Below are 17,201 nucleotides of genomic sequence, written 5' to 3'. Positions count from 1 at the left end.
CTTCCTCTTGGCCATCTCTGACACTATCCAAGGATCTGACTGCTTTCCTCTTTCTCCTGGGCTATTAGTCGGAGGGCCTCGTCCTCCTCATTTTAGTGCTCGCTAAAGGGGATAACTATGTATCCTATAACATAAAACTCTGCTTGACATCAGACTTCCTCATGGCTGAGATGTTCTACATGCTCATCTGATGCCATAGAGCATGATGTGAAAAGACCTTACTGTATCACTGATCTTAAAGTTCAATAGTTCACCAACAGCCACGTCTATGGAAGCAGCCAACTATTCCTTTGATAATAGTATCAGTTTCTATTTCAAAACATGTTTATGCTTAATTCCACATTTTAGGCAGTTAACACTAGTGACTACGAGGTAGTCTTACATTCCTGGAGAAGGGAACCATGCTTTCTGTACTCTAGTGCCCACATGCATCAAAGTCAATTGCATTCGAAACGGTGCGAATCACAATTTTCGGCCGTTTGCGAATGCAATTGACTAATTTGGAATGCATCATGCATTTCGCAATTTTAGGAATCGCAACCATGTTGGGATTTCTAAAATTGCGATTGCATTTAAGAAATCGCAGTTTCAGATTTCTTAAATGCAATGCATGATTTTTTATTTGCGAATTCGCAATTTGGAAGTGGTAAATTAGCATGAAGTTGAACTTCATGCTAATTTACCGAAAACTTTCAAATATGCACAAATTGCATTTTTGAAAGTTTTAATTTACACACACACATGCCCTTGGGGCATGTGTGTGTGTAAATTGCATTTAAAGTTACATTTCAGGGGTGCAGGGAGGGGTTCTTTGGACCCCCACCTGCACCCTTGAAATTGCATTCACATTTTGCGAATCGCAATTTGAAATTCGCAAAATGTGAATGCCTTCCCATGCATTCCTATGGGCCTTTTGGCCCATAGGAATCAATGGGAAGGGTTTTCCTTAATTGCGATTCGCAAACTGTGAATCGTAATTAAGGAAAAATACTGAATCGCAAAAATAAATGCGATTTGTTCATGCATTGCCATTTGCGATTTCTAAATTGCGATTCCATAATTTTCGCAATTTAGGAATCGCAAACGGATGCAATGATGCATGTGGCCGTAAGACCCTTCTTTTGTACATTACCAGGTTCGCTGTCTATCGTATGTCTCTGCTTTTGACTATATTTCCATTTGTTTTATGGGTTCGCAAACACTCTGGTTACGAGCAATAAATGGTAATGACGCATCACAAAGTTACTTTGTTTCGGCAGGAGGATTGTGCTTCTGTGTGTTGATTGCGATCATTTCGTTCACTAGCTTAACTGCACCAAAATTACTGTAACAGTATAGTTAGAGTAGTAATATGTTCATTGTATAAATCCTTGATTAAATTTAAAAAACCTAGAACACAAAAACTAATATTCCTCTTAACAAGATCTCCCCCGTGATAGAACTTCAATTACTATTCGATTTATAGGATAATCGGATAATTTAAAAACTTTAAATTAGTGAATAGATGCAAACTGCGGTCTTTTACTGAATTGTTTAAAATGGAAATAAATTTGATGAACAGATTTCATAAGATTACTGCTAAAAGAATTCGATGAGTGTTAAAACAAGATTTGATAGCATCTTCCAGTGTCATCGCATTCAGCTCTTGGAAGTGTTCCCTTAGGTAGTTCTTCCAAATGTCCAGAAGCTTCGGGCACAGGCAAATAATAGGTCTTATTGACTTGTCTTTATAGCCAAACAGCCTACATTCAAAGGTATCCGCACAGTAGATGTTCCATGGTACTTCCAATTGGGATATCGGAATATACAGTAATCTGAATCTTACATTTTTTTTACATGACCTTCCTAATTTAAACTAATATATGGTTCTATTGCAACAGTGAATGAACCTAAAACCTGATCTACATGTTTGTATTTCAATGATGCTAAAAGGTCTTCCTTGCGACAGTTATCCAACAGAGTGTCCTTTATTTGTCTCTTTCGAATACCTTTGGGCATCCAACTGAAGACACTTAATTGGGGTAATTTGTGCCACGTAAGAGAAATGACATTGGCCCTGTTGCAGTCACAGATATAATGTATTGTAATGTTTGAGACATAACATGCTTAAAGGATTTCATATATATTGTGCTGATTGTCTAATATTGTTTTTGCATTGAACACCTGTGAACCATACAGCAGTGATAGTGTTATTTTTTACATTGAAAGCTGTCATTGTCTCTTCAGTGGCACTTCTTCCACAGATCCTTGAAAAACCTTTGATAGAATAAATTACTATTCCAATTTTCTGTTTCTTTGCTTGAATGTGCAATCTCCATTTTAGTTTTTCATCTATGGACATGTCAAGATACTCATAACTCCTTACTTTGTATATTTGTACTGGGCCGAATTTCCATGATTTTTGCTGCATTGTTATATTGCTGCTTTGTTCGTCCGGATTGTGCCAATGTTCATGATCATTTAGTGATCTGTGTTGGTCACTGTTCATTTAGAAAAACACATCAGAAGACGTCAAAGGCAGGCCTCATTTTCGTTGTTTAAATTGCAGCTTTAATTATGCTCAATGATGTGTCTTTCACCTCGGTTGCTCTCATCCGGCATTAATGATGTCCCTTAGTACAGTTGAGCAACTGCGTCATATTGTTATCACAGATGACTAAAGATGTCACAACGTGACTGAAATAAGGGATTTAGGGCTTTCTAAACAGGGTTCGTACACTGTCAAGTTTTACACGAAAATACGTACCAGATCCAGAAGTAATTGGAAGACACAGCTAAATAAGGAAATAGAAATAAGCGAGGAGGGTAATTAAGTGAAATATGCTATATATATTTCTTAAAAAGTAAAATTAAATTGAGGTGTATAAATTGTGAACCACAGAGGTATGCGCATAAAAGCCTTCCTTTATTTCCATTTTGGAATGGAAAAACAGCACTTTTAGGCATTGCTATGCAGGATACTATTGCGCAAAGCATAAAGGGATGAGAAAAGCGTAAAATCATTTTCAGTTCTAATACAACATGATCAGGACCATTCTTCAGGAGAACTTCCCAGTTATATGGGTTAAGTGCTTTCATTAAACTTATCTAGCTGCTTAAAGCAATAGGCCTGGATCAGTTCTACGCGGCCATGAATCCTGAGGGGCACAATGGACAAGTAGGGCTGTTAGAGAGACTACCTGAGTGCCTGAATGCCAAGCAAGCCTCTTGTGCTTCTGAGCCTCAGTAGATATCACTACTGTTAGAGCCTTATTACGAGTTCTCGGAATTTAAGTGCTCTCGAATCTTTGATTGTAGATGGTATCTGTGCATCGAATTACCACCTGTTGCAGAAGGGTACCCAGAGGTAGGAGGGGGCCTGTTTTGAGAGCTGTAGGGCACAGAACAGAGTATGAAGGGAGAGCTTTTGACGGTCCTCCCCTTATACTGGAGGAATTTGGACAGGGTACAGCACAGCTGGCTGCAGTCCTCAAAACTCTGGGCCTGGAGTCACTTGATTGGGATTCTAGTATTTGCAAATTGAGTTTTTCCAGGTCCATAAGTACAGGGCAAGGTGAAATGGTCCTGTGATTGGAATGGAATCTGCCGTGTGATACCACTTTAGGCCGTTATAAGTAAGAGTCCTACAAAGGTGAGCTGTTGGTCTTCAACTTTTCAGCAAATTCTGCGAGGTTTTATGCCTTTTTGAAACACAGTTGGGGTTTCTTATTCTGGCATGTTAACTCCTCTGCAGCGTGTAAAAGTGGGAAGAGTAAGAAACTAGGAGGGAGCTCGAGTTCACAGTCAAACTTTAGGGCACCAAATGCCATCTGTTATGCGAGTTGGACCCGCACTCTTATTTTACAAACCAATGCTTGATAACTGTTGGCGAAAGTCTGTAAACACACAGAAAATATAAAGCATGCATACAGTTGAAAAGCACATTGTAGGATGCTTCTTAGAAACACCCCCATACAAATGCCCAACCCTTAGTTCTATACTCTGTGTGTCCCCCTCCCCCCCCCCCCCCCCCCTTACCTGAAAGACATTTTCTTACTAAAAAGAAGGGGCAGCTTATCTTTTAATTCAGTTCCAAAACACATCTAGTTTTATGAAATACATTTTGTGTTCAGACATTTTATTGCATTTAATCAATGAGGGGATATTCTGGGTAGGTATATATAGGCTGTTGGAGTCTTGATTAGAGAAGCAACATCCTTTCTAATATTATGCATAACTACAGAAAAATTGAATGGTTTTCTTGTATTATAGAACTTTCTTTAAGCTAGGTTCCCAGCTTCAATGTCGTTTTCTCTCTAGGAAATATGCCTTCTACCAATAACAACGCCTAAGACCTCTATGCTAGTTTCAGACGCATCTCAGTCGTATCCATGACTCAGATGTTGTTGGGTCCTTTGCTTGTAGCTCTCAATTCAATGTATGAAAGGATCCCACAGATTGAAGTAATCCTTTATGTGTATCAGTCAATATGTGCTTGTCTTTGCCAAAGAATCCAGTAGTTAATATGTTGTTTACTCCTAAGGGAGGATATGTATTATATTGCCTATAGTTTTCCCCTATGAGCCAGGTGCCAGCTGGACTTAGCAGAAGTTACAGAGCTTCATGCATTGCCTCATGTTTGAAGACTGCTTATAACCCCTGACAAGATTACATATTAATGATTGTGCGTGTCTTAATTATTTTATTGCTGAGTTTGTATTAATATGTTGACTGCATGCTTGTCTTATGTGAGCAAGGTTGACTACTACTAATTTGAACATTGGTATGTTGGTACCTCCATTGAAAACAATAGAGTGCTCTAGGCTCCAAATAGTCGGTGGAAGCCCGTACTCCAACAATTCAATGTTTGTTCACAGCCGTTGCCATTGCCTTCAGCTAGGACCTTTTGCGCTGGATCGGGCCTATAATGGCGGTAGAGCCTGCTACGCCAGGTACTAGGGCTATAGTAGATCTTGAATGCTTGTTTTGGATTTAACATCAAGTAAAGCAAGGTGGCTTTAATACAGCTACATCGGAGATAGTATTACAATGATTAGTTTCATTTCAAAGTATGGGCAGTAGTAGGAACCAAAACAGCTTGCAAACTATATTCAAAATTGTTTTGACTGTTGTAGCTGGGCACACCTGTTTAAAACCAGTGCATAGACCCATGAAATGTTGCTCCACATAGTAAACTAATGACCAAACGTACAGACAGGTTGAAATTGTGTACCACCTTTTTTGTGACCTGTCTGTAATTTTGTGATGCACCTATACAGTTAAGTCGTGTAGCAAACTCTCAAGTCGCAGGGGTATGACCTGCCTAATGAATATTAATTCATTCTTTGCAATCCCCGAGTATTAGCTGCAAACGGTACAGCATGCATGAAAGAGCCGACCATCATCCCTGCATTTCCATTCTTAGGGAGGACACTTTTCTTTAGAAGCAGACCATGTCCTTGAACTCGTGCTGGGTTAAAATAAAAAATTTAAAACGTTTTCAATGACATTGAGGAAAGGGCGCAGGCAGTGTTCGCATGAACCATTACCGACTTCCCCTGATGCCGCCCAATACAATTCACATAGTGGAAGCTGACCAATGGGAGAACTTCTCCTTTGGAAATTAGTTAAGTCATTAACTTATCAAAGGTTTGCAACCTCAATTGAGGTTACAAACTGCTGAAACATCTCATTGTGACTCCCTTTTACTTAACTTCCTAATTGTGATTTGGAATGAGTCGGAGAAACATCTTTTGGGATTCAGATAGGGTTTTCTGAATCACAAAAAGGGTTTCTTACATTGCCTTATGCCTTTTTTGTGGTCACAAACCCTGTCATTTTGCAAATCGGAGGGTTCACGACCACAAAAACGTTTAGCCTATTGTTATTTTGTTTCATTTATCTTTTTATCAGTCCTAGATGTACCTCTTGTTCAAAAACATGTTATGGTCAACTCTAAATCTTGTCAGTGAACTTAAATGCAGAAATAGTGTTAAGTAACGTGTATGTGTTTTTTGCAGGGGCCCAAATAAGCTGCTTTGCCCCATCCAATTTTTCCTGGCGCCAGGCTGCCTACGTGGACTCTTTCTGTTGGGCAGCTGTACAGCAGAAACATTTATCCAGCAGTGAATCAGGAAACATGCCTCTGTGGCTTCATAAAGTAAGTTTCAAAATAAAAATATTGAAGTATTTTCTTGGCTTTGGACTGTAGTTTTATTGGTCTCCTCACTTTTTCTTGATTGGGATATGGAAACTTTGTCATATCATAAATTCACATACTTTGTTTGGATACTATTTTAAAATTCTGACTTTAAACGTGAAGTTTTATTACAGCAGGGATCCAGACTGCCTAGAAGTGTAACTTTTAAAACCGGTATGATTAAAGTCCAAAGGGTCCTCACTATTTGGTTGTAGGCCAAACAAAGAGACTACAAAGATCGATTGCTTAGATTAGAAAACCGAAGAACCAAACTTTCCTCCTAGCAATGTAGGACAGTTCTCCAGAACCTGGAGAATCAGTCGTTCTGGAAAATATTTGTGATGAGTACTGCTTTTTATCGCTAGACTCCAGGTGCTGGGTATTTTTGTGGTGGTCCTTGAGATGCTAAGAACATTCTTGTTGGGCTTTGAATATCCAAGGATAATGGTGTGGGTTTGTGCATAACTCCAAGTTCTGTAGAGTCTGCACCCTTATGAACCCAAATGCGATTCGAGAATGCAAAGCGAAGATTTATATTGCAGAATGTGGAAAGAACAGTCTGAAGTCCTGCTCTTGAACAAAGCTGAGAGCTCAAACACATTCCCCCTCTTGAGGCCTATACTGTGGGAAAGTCCAAGTCTTCCAGTAAGTTAAAGTCGAAGCGAAAATGCAACCAGGCCAATTGGGACTCGTCCCAGTTCCACAGCACTCTGCCGGAGAAGTTGCAAGGACGACAGATGCCTTGCGATCTCGTTCCCTGTCCCTCACCGAAGGAGCTGCTATCACAACTGATCCCAGTGCACCTCAAGTTTATGGGTCCATGGGCAACGTTTCAATAAATTGAGGCCTTTAAAGAGGCCATGTTGGGAATTTTTGCTTGCCTTTCAGCTCCCTCTGGAAAGCTTTCAAGCCCCAAGGATCCTGTAGACGCCTGCAGTCTAATTACTGCCAGGGAGTTCACTCATGACACAGTCCGTGGCTCCAGAGCCTGCCTCTAGTTCTGCTCCAGTGTTGGTGCTGACTTGCAATCGGGCACCAAAAACAAAGTAGGTCCTGCACCTTTGATGCCAGCACTGACTCTGCTGGTGCCGGAGAACAACTCCTTTTCCTATAGTCTTCTCTGAGTCTATTCCATTTCGGCCCAACAGAGTTTTCGTCACGACGCCGGACTTATGCACCCGGCCCCAGTTCAATCTGACACAGACCAAACCATGCCTTTGCCTTGGAGCCGAACTTGCCCACTCCAGCATCCTTTTTTCGGTTTAGACTCTAAGCAGAGACCATCAGACTTTGTGGATGATATACTAGAATGATGACAATTTATTCATGGACTTGCAGGAGGCCTTTGAGTTGGAATCTTCCTTAGTAATGAGACCTGCTGGAGAAGTGTTTTAATTTCAACTGCCAACTATGGAAGTCAAAACCAGCTTCCTAACAGAAGTTTTGCAACCAAGGCAAACCTAATCAGAACTCTTACTTCCATTTAATGATACCTGACTGACACCCTTATGGGCATCTGGTATAAGCCCAGTGGCAATCCACCAATGAACATGCAGGTTACTAGGCGCCCCAGGCTAGTGCCAGGCGCCACAGGCAAGTGCCAGGCGCCACAGGCAAGTGCCTGGGGACCCTGATTTCTTGACACAGCACCCTTCATCAGAAAGTTTGGGAGTTCAAACTTTGACCAGCAATTTCTTCCCAATGATTTCTCCTGACCGAATCGAAACAAGTAAGGCATTGAGGAAGCAGATTTTTTCCTCCCATCAGTCTAGCCAGTCAGTGCCAGCTGCTTACTGGGGAAATATAACCTTGCCTTATGTGACATGGTTGTCAAGATCTTGCTTGCAGTTTCTGCAGAATTTCGAGCCAATTTTGCTCAAATCATACAGGATGTTTAGGATGCCGCAAAGTATGTCATCCACTTTGGACTGGACATCACCGAATGCATGAGCAGCCCCTTAGTCTTGTATACTGAACTTTCCTACTCCTTCTTTATTTAGTTTAAAGCTGAACACTCCTTCCTGTCCTATTTGTGGAAACACTCCAGGTAGGGTCACATCTTTTATTTTATTTTAATTTTATTTATTTTCAAAGTTTTATATAGGGCTGGCTAGACCTATCAGAGCGCTTTACATGAGGATCAGCAAGTTACAGGATACATAGTTATATCAGTTGAATCAGCGAGTTACAGGTTACATAGTTACAACCGTTTGAATCAAAGAATCACAGAGGGAGGGGGAGTGAAGGAGACACGAATGGGGGGAAGAGGAAAACAATGTCAGATGACCGACTGGGCAGGTGACAGCCAAGGGGACTCTATAGCTGCATACGACAGCTCTACCGGGCATCCGCCAAGGTTGCTCAGGCTATGTGGTAGGTACAAACAGTTTTGTAATTTGCATCAGTTGAATCCGCGAGTTACGGGGTTATATAGTTACATCAGTTAGGATCAAAAGAGGGAGGAGGAGGGGGAGGGAAGGAGATACATACGGGGAGACGAGGAAAAGAATGCCAGAAGACTAGCTGTGTAGGTGACGGCCAAATAGTTGTTGGAGAATAGTTACATGAGTTACAAAAGCATAGCATAAACCTAGGGTGGAGGGGGTAAGAAATACAACAAGGGAGACGAGGAAAACAGTGTCCGACGTCCGGCTGGGTAGGTGACAGCCGAGGGGTGAACCCAAGCCAAACTCCTCTTAGCTGCATATGGCAGCTCCACCGGTCATCGGCAAAGGTTGCTCGGGCACCGCAGTACATACAGAAGATTCTAGATTCTGCCTAGGGGGGCATCGTTAAAAAGTTCCATCATGGCGCAGCTCTGCCTGAACTTGATAAGTGGCATCTGAAGTGCCATTCTCGGAGCCGGTCGAGACTCGCAGTCAGTCAGTGGTATTTCTCTGGAATAACCGGATGGAATGCCTTACTGACCAGTGAAGTGGATTAGAAGCATGTGTGCCTAGACTTCGTTGTGGGGCAAATCCAATGTGCGTTCTGAAGACCATGTTTAAACTAGCATCAGTCAGTAAATAAAATCCTCTGTTATTTTATCTTGTATAGATTTACATGCATGAATCTTCCCTGTTGTCATGGTGGGGTTCCCACTGTAACAGGAATAAAAGCAGTGCTAAAGCATTAGCATTCAACTCAATTGAAAAAACAATAGCAGTCAGTAGCCTATACACATGGATTTAATACTCCCAGTTCATCTCTACTCCTCCTACCATCATCTGAGGTACAGTTTAAGAGTGTGTTGACTGTGCTTTCTCACAGGATGTCTCAGTCTAGTCTTATTTAGGCCTTGCAAGACTTGTGGAAAATCCAGACTCTATACTGAGGATCCACATAGAGAATGCTTGCTCTGGTTTTTATCATGACCATAAACCGAAGGAATGTAAATACTGCTGTACTTTTTCTGCGAAAACCCTCAAAGATCGGGAGGGTAGATTATTTCTGTGGAGACAAAAGAAATAGTCTATCTCTGACTCAAATTCAAACTGTGAGGAGAAGACTCGTACCTCCTCAAGAAAGAGAGGGGACTCCTCTTCTTTTGACAGAGACTCTAAAAAATCTATGTCTCCCAGCAGAGAGAGTAGTGAGGAAAAAAGATCCAGAAAGGAGCCGGTTGGCACTTCCTCCTCTCATGAAAGGTCTGATTCAACACCTCCATCTGCTCCTCCTACCCCATTTAAAGATTCCACTTCAAAGAAAAATCGACTACCAATGGCACTTTCGACGAAGAACTTATTGTCTACGGCTTCTATGTGGTCAGGAACATCCACACCGTCAACAATGTTGATGGCACCTTCCACTACCACGACTATCAAGACGACGGCTGTGTTGTCGAGGAAAACTGATAATGACATCGTCGTCGGCAGCAACGAGACCATCTCCGACAACTATTTGCTTGTTGAACATTTCACCGCCAACAGTCACACCTGCTGCTGTCCTGTTGACGAAGATTCCTCTTAGCGCTGCGTGTGCTGCGTCATTGAATACCCCGACATTCTGTATATTTCCAGTAAGGGCACAACTCCTTTTCTGCCTCAGGACTTTAAAGAAATTCATCCACTACCTCCAGCAAGCCTCTTAACACTTCAGGAATCTGAGGAAGAGGATATCTTTGGCCCTGCATACAGCCCTTTACAATTGAAGGAGAAGTGTCAGGAATCCGATGACGAAGAAGCGGAACGTGGTCAGTCCACCTATCTTGAAGGTCATTATTCTTTCTCTGATAGGTGACATCTCTCTGTTCAGCAATATAATACATTCCACAAGCATTATCCTTTTGAAGAACAAGAGGATGAGCAACATCACTTTCAGGAACCTTCCATCAATATTCCAGTTACATTGGTCAGACTTACGTATGATGCTAAATGACTATTACAAATGGTTCCCTGATGCCAACTCTACTCAGCAGACTCCACTGAGGCGGGAAGACCTTGATGCTACTCCTGTGCCGCAGGGCACACCTAGGCCTCAGAAAGGCTGGTCTATACCACCTCCAATATCTAGTCTGAATACTTTCCAGGATAGCGATGACCAACAATTAGAAGCGGGTGAGCTCCAGACAGATCTCAATGACCATTATAAGTGGAATGATTGTCACACCACTGCCAGCTTTTTACCCCACCAGCAGCCCATTCTCCGCCTGTGGATATCAGCAGTTTCCACGACCTGTTGAGAGAGCGTTTAAGCGCTTCAACCTTCCTATGCCAGCTAAACAGAGTGCTTTCTTTATGATTTTAAAGCAGGAACGCAATGCACCACTCATGCTATTGTGGATTTTATATGGCAGGAAGGACTAAAATTAATAAGGACACCAGCATCCCTACCAGCTGTGATTCCAAAGCTTGACAAAAAAGTACATGGCTCCTGAGGATTCCCCTAGATTTCTCATTTGGTCATAGTGGGCCAGATTCGGTCATCATGCAAATGGCTCAGAGAGGAGCAAAACAATCCTTCCTCGCCATGCACAGCCCCTCTGGATAAGGAAAGTTGTTGCCTTGACAATATCCGTGATGTCGGCTACTTCAAGCAGAGCCTGCAGTCCCATGGCTATCCTGGGGAGATACGACTGGTCGATGTGGTCTGACATCTCATCTCTGTTGAGTATCTCCCAGAGGACAGGAAAAATGAGGCAAGAGAGATCCTGGCGGAAAGTCCTCTTCCGAGATCATAGATGTGGCCATGAATATTTTCTCCACAGCCTTCCGGCAGAAGGCTAGTCGGCAGTGTTGAGCAATCAGGGTTGGCTTAAATTGACTACATTTCGCCAAGAGGTAAGAGCCAAAATGCTGGATATTCCTTTCGATAAAGAGTACCTTTATGGAAAACACTTTGACAATGCCTTGCAGTCAGTTAAGTCTGACACTGACACGGCTAAGTTACTGGGTAACTTGCAGCACAGGAGGTTTCAGCCCTTTCGGGGCAGGGGTAGAGGCCAATATATCTCCCGATTCCAGTAGAGGTTTCAGCCTGACTCCCAACAAGGTTTTAGCTCTCAAAATTCAGCTCAGTCCTACAGTCCAACCACAACATCCACATATTTCCGACAGCCGGGGCGTCCATGCTCATCAGCAGGAGGAAAGTCTCAGGACGCCAACAGGAGGCAATGAAGTATTGCAGGCCCTTTTCACTGCAGTCCAACTTCAATTTGATCAAACATTATCCAAATTCTTCAATCAATGGAAGCTCATCTCTTCTGACAAATGGCATATTCCAGCACGGTCACACCCTGGAAGTTGTTCAAAAGCCTCCAAATTTTCCCCACAGAAGACATCACATTGTTATCTTCCAATGCTCAAGAAAGAAACTCTATTCTCTTTAAAAAAGTAATAGAGGAGGTGCTGCACAATCGGTGTAACCTAGGCTTCGATTTCCATTTGTTTCTTTTCAAAAAGAAGTCAGCAAAGTGGAAGCAAGTAATGGATTTCAGGCTATTTAACATGGTCATCAAAATACAACCCTGCAGGATGCCATCAGTTCAGGAAATTTTGCAGCTCATGGATACAGGGGACTCTCTCTCTTGGAGGCATATCGCAGGTGTTTCTAGGAGCAATCCTGGATACAAAGCTGTCAAAGGCCTGTCCCACAGAAGAAAGGATTTCCCGCTTGCAATGTCTGGATTCTTTCGAGGACATGATTATGATAACCTTGGAGATGAAGATGGCAATGTCCTGGTGGATGATCAAAGAAAACATCTCACAGGGCCTCTCCTTCCTTTGTGCCTGCGGTGCCCCAGCTTGTGATGACAACGGATGTCTCCGTGGAAGGATGGGGAGCCCACCTGCAGGATCTAGAGATCCTCAGGACGTGGTCCAGTCAGAAAGCATTAGGTCACATAAATCTCCTAGAATTTAATGCGGTCTTTCTCAGTCTTCAAGCCTTTCTTCCAAGGTTGCGAGGCTAGTCTGTTCTTGACAGGACCAGTTCTCTCAGCCTAATCACATAAATATGGGAATGGCTGCTACCCAACGGTATCTCATTAAAAGTGGAGCACATCCCAAGAGTATAAAACGAGTGGCCAGATTCAGTCAGCAGAGAAAATAAGCAGTGTCACAAGTGGGAAATCAGCCAGAGGCATTTAAAAGAAGGTTTTTCAGTCTTGGGGTTATCCTACCCTAGATCTCTTTTTAGGTATGTAGCAGATTTCCCCAGCCAGGTTCTTCGGGAAATGCCTTCCACTTCTCATGGACAGGGACGTTCACTTCAGCATTTCCATTTATTCCAAGGATCCTACAGAAAATGAGAAGAGAACTGTGATGGCTCAATCTAATTGCACCAGTGTGAACGAGGCAGTACTGGTACACCGAGCTTCAATGCCTAGCATAGTGCTCACACATTCAGTTCCCGCTGACAGGGGATCTTCTCTCAATGAAGTAGGGCCAAGTAGTTCGCCTGCAAATCCACACTCCGTTTGTTGGCCTGGCTTCTCACCAATCTGAATTCGGAGCTGTAACAATTTCTGGCTAATGTAATTCCATTCATACAAAAGCTCGAGCTCCTTTGAAACTCAAATGCGACTCAGAAAAATGGAAAAGATTCCGCTCAAGGCGAGCTGCTCAGTCTTGTCATCCTTGCTCATTGACACCTTAACAGATTTCACCTTGTCTACTACATCTCACCAAATCAGGCCTTACACATGCATCCATTAACGTGCACCTAGCGTCAATCTCTAGATACAGACGATGTTCTGGGCAATTGTCTTTGTGATCCAAGAGACTCGTGAAAGAGTTTATGAAGGGTCTATTAGAGCTTATCCTCCTATCAAGCCTCCTCCAGGGCTCTGACAGCGGAATTCAGTCTTATCGCAACTCCGAAGATCTCCATTCGAGCCTATTCACAAGTACGAATGTAAATTTCTTTCATGATGGTGGCATATCTATTAGCCATTACGTCTGCCAGGCGTATTTGTGAGATTGAGGCTTTCACGATAAAAGAAACGTACCTACAGTTTGTAGAAGACAGAAGTTTTGCGCATTAATCCTTCATTCATCCCCAACGTGTCTTCAACATTTCACCTCAATGAATTTGGCTTGCAGTATGATTCTCTTCATGGATAGGATAGGTAGTTTCCAGCTTCATGACATCCCCAAGGGGATAAGTGCTGCGCTCTACAAATACAGTAAATAAATAAATGAACTGCCTTCTTTTCTCTCCAATCCATCTTCACCTGCAGGTAAAGCTTCACATTTTCTGGACATTATTCATTGTTTAAAGTTCTACTTGAAAAAGACAAATCTTTCAGAAAATCAAGTCAGTTGCTCGTTTCGTTCTCTGCTCCAAGAAAGGGTCATGTCTTAATGCAGGCTAGTATTGCTCGCTGAGTCTCCTCAACTGCAGTCTTTTGTCATGAGAAAGCCGGACGACTGCTGGCTGCAAAGCTGAAGGCTTACTCAACAAGTAAGGTCGTAGCTCTCTCACCCCTGTTTGCAGGAGTGTCTCTAACCGACATCTGCAGGGACACGCCCATGCCTTCACAAAGCATTACTGCCTGGATTAAGGCTGATGTAGCAGTTGGCCAGGCTACCCTGCGTAGACTGTTCTTGTAAGGTATGCCGCTATTAAGCTCAAATCTTCTGTTAAGTGGTTGTTTACCAGTTTAGGAACTTTAAATATGGTAGCTTAATGCTATGCTATATCACTCTTGATTTTGTACAATTTCAATATCTTTGGTTTAAGTAGTCATATGTAGGTTTGTGTCTCATGGTGGGATGGTTCGCTTTGCCTGCCGCCATTATTCATTGGATACTGCTAACTAGTCTGATTCAAGCATGTGAATCTGTAAAAGATGGAGAAGAAACCAGTTGCTTACCTATACACTGTGGTTCTCCAGTATTGCCATCTGTTGTATATGCACATGCAACCCTCCCTCCTCCCCATTAAGGCTCACCAATTGTAGTCCTCTATTACATTATTTACACTTGTGCTCGAAATCTGAGGTATGGTGGCTCTGCAGGGGATGAGTGATTTAGGGTCTGTGCTCTAATTGGCTGAAGGTTGGGTGTATTATACCAATGTGAATTGGCTACTAACTGCTATTGTTTTCTCAATGGAGATTAATGCTAATGCTTTAGCACTGCTTTTATTACTGTTAACGTGGGACTCCTACCATGACAGCGGGGAAGATTCACACATGTAAATCTAAAAAAAGATATCTGTATTGGAGATCCACAGTGTACAGGTAAGTAACTTGTTTTATCCATCTCAGGAGCCACCATTTCCGTCACCTATTTGCAGAAGCAATTTGAGGTGATCTATGTATGTATAAAGATTTCATTTTGACTTCTAGCATCCAGTTGTGTCTAGGCTGAAGCTGAAAGTCAGAGCTGCAGATTTCCTGCTATGCTGAGATGCTAGGTTGAAACAAAGAGGGTGAACAAATACACAACTGAAAAGGTCAAAGGAAACCCAGATATCTGGTCTTGAAATACCAAATTCGGTCTCCATTGGGAACCTAGTCTGCCTGGTTCTTCATAGCAGACACAGCACAAGATTCAGATAGTTGGGCAACAGTCAGAAAAGTATGTTGGCATTGAAGACTGAAAAGGCAACTTATCATTCAGTAATTTGAGTGTAAAAACGTTTCAACCGAACTAAGGGCCAGGTTTAGAGTTGGTAGTAATGTAAAATGCTCTCACAATTGGAGGTACAGAAGAAATCTGGAGGAGAATAAAAAAGTTGCATTTCCTCTACACTATCCATATGGTGGAAAAAATTCCATGGTTGGCTTCTCCCAGAAATATAGCATTCGCTTCAGAAATTGTGAGATTTTCCAGTCCCACTCTAAACTGAGTTTCAGGTGTCTTCGTGGCCAGTTCCACTGCAGTAGCTACCGTCTAACTGGTGATGACAGTGGCCACTTTGGATCCTAACCCTTGGGTCTGCGCCTACTTCTACAGTGCCCTAATGCTGAAGCTGTCCTCACTAGCTAGCTGAGGTGCTCTTGTTTTGGTGTACTTACCTTTAGAGGGTTGTTGAGGGACCTTATTTGTGTGAAACTTAGGGCCAAGCACAAAGAGAAGCAGCCTCCAGTCCTTGTGACTGGGGATAAGGAAGAATCTTTAGGGAGGTTTTCCAGTAGCATGCGTATTGTCTACTCATTATTAGCAGTTCTTAAAAAAAACATTGAAGGTGCGGTGAACTATCATCAATTTGGTTATTATAACTTCCCTACTAATGAACACTTCCGGAAGGCAGGAAACAGGTTTTTGCCAATATTTGATGACTTAGATGAATGCTTGTTATGTAATCTTTCACTTCCTCTTCTATTTCTGACATTGGACTATTCTATTCTGGATCGTTTCCTCTATACTCATCAAGCTGATGCACGAACTATCAGTTCTCTGCTGCTCTCGCCGAGATGCCAAACATTGCACAATATTTAATTGCTGGTCTTGTGCACGCGGCTCTGTTTATAGTCCATTGATCAGTTTTCATGTGTGATCTTGGCGTGGTTTGTGACACAGGTCTATGACAGCTCTAGAAGTCATGAATATATGCAAGCGGGTGGGGCACCACCTTGCGAGGTGTCTTTGTCGCATCAAATTTTGGCCAGAACAAGGGAGGCTTACATTTCCAGATGTATGTCTTTTAAGAACGAGTGCCAATTCAGCATGACCGAATCAATAGATAAATTAAACAGTTAGGCCTAGATGTATCAAGATTCCATTTTGCGAATCTTAAATAGCTATTTTTTGCGAATCGCTATTTAGAATTCGCAAAATAGAATGTATGTAAAAAATTGCATTTTTTTGCGATTCCTTATTTCTTTATTTGCGAATTCGCATTTTGCGAATTCCCAAATAAGGAATAATTCCCCATGCATTCCTATGGGCCAGGAGGCCCATAGGAATGATTGTGCAGTAATTCTCAAATTGCGAATTCGCAATTTGCTAACCGCAATTTGAGAATTATTTCAAGGGTGCAGGGGTGTCTCATGGACACCCTGCTGCACCCCTGAAACTTACATGTGTGTGCATATGGCACACATACATGCCCTATGGGCATTTATGTGTGTCACATGCCACCTTCAAAATAGTCATATTTTGTTTTTTAAAAGGATTTCGCAAATTAACACGAACCTCAAATTGGTGTTAATTTGCGATTCCTTAACCCAAATTCGCAATTTTAAAAAGTTTCATACATGCCATTTAAGGAATCGCAAAATTGCGATTCCTTAAATGCATAAGCAAAATAAGGAATCGCAATTTTTTGCGATTCCTTATTTTGCTAATTTCTGATACATCCCAAAAGATGCTAAATGTCCGTTTGCGATTCCTTAAGGCCGAAATTCTGCGAATTTCGGCCTTAACGAATCGCAAAAGGCTTGATACATCTAGGCCCTTGACTTTTATCTTAGAGCATTGACTCTATACATCCTAGTAGTAAAAATAATGTATCCTTTATTTTTGCCTTATTTGTCTCATTTCGTGTACACACATATATGTATATGTGGCTTCCCAAAGCTGCAAGACCAAGCAGGCCCACTCTCGGTATGTGTAGGTGAGTTTACTGAAGCTCC

The 17,201-nt window shown here is 42.2% G+C and overlaps 1 protein-coding gene across 1 annotated transcript in view; it reads left to right on the top strand.

Moving 5' to 3' along the window:
• Positions 1-17,201, top strand: part of LOC147660950 (pannexin-1-like) — a 150,415-nt gene that overhangs the window by 83,218 nt on the left and 49,996 nt on the right. The window contains exon 2 of the mRNA XM_086951412.1: positions 6,000-6,139. Within this exon, the coding sequence (XP_086807538.1) occupies positions 6,000-6,139 (140 nt within the window). The remainder of the gene's footprint in view (positions 1-5,999; positions 6,140-17,201) is intronic.

Source organism: Lissotriton vulgaris, unplaced genomic scaffold (genome assembly GCF_964263255.1).
Source record: "Lissotriton vulgaris unplaced genomic scaffold, aLisVul1.2 SCAFFOLD_1007, whole genome shotgun sequence".
Classification (NCBI taxonomy): Eukaryota; Metazoa; Chordata; class Amphibia; order Caudata; family Salamandridae; genus Lissotriton; species Lissotriton vulgaris.
The sequence above is the reverse complement of the archived record's forward strand: the minus strand, read 5'-3'. Positions and strand labels throughout refer to the sequence as shown.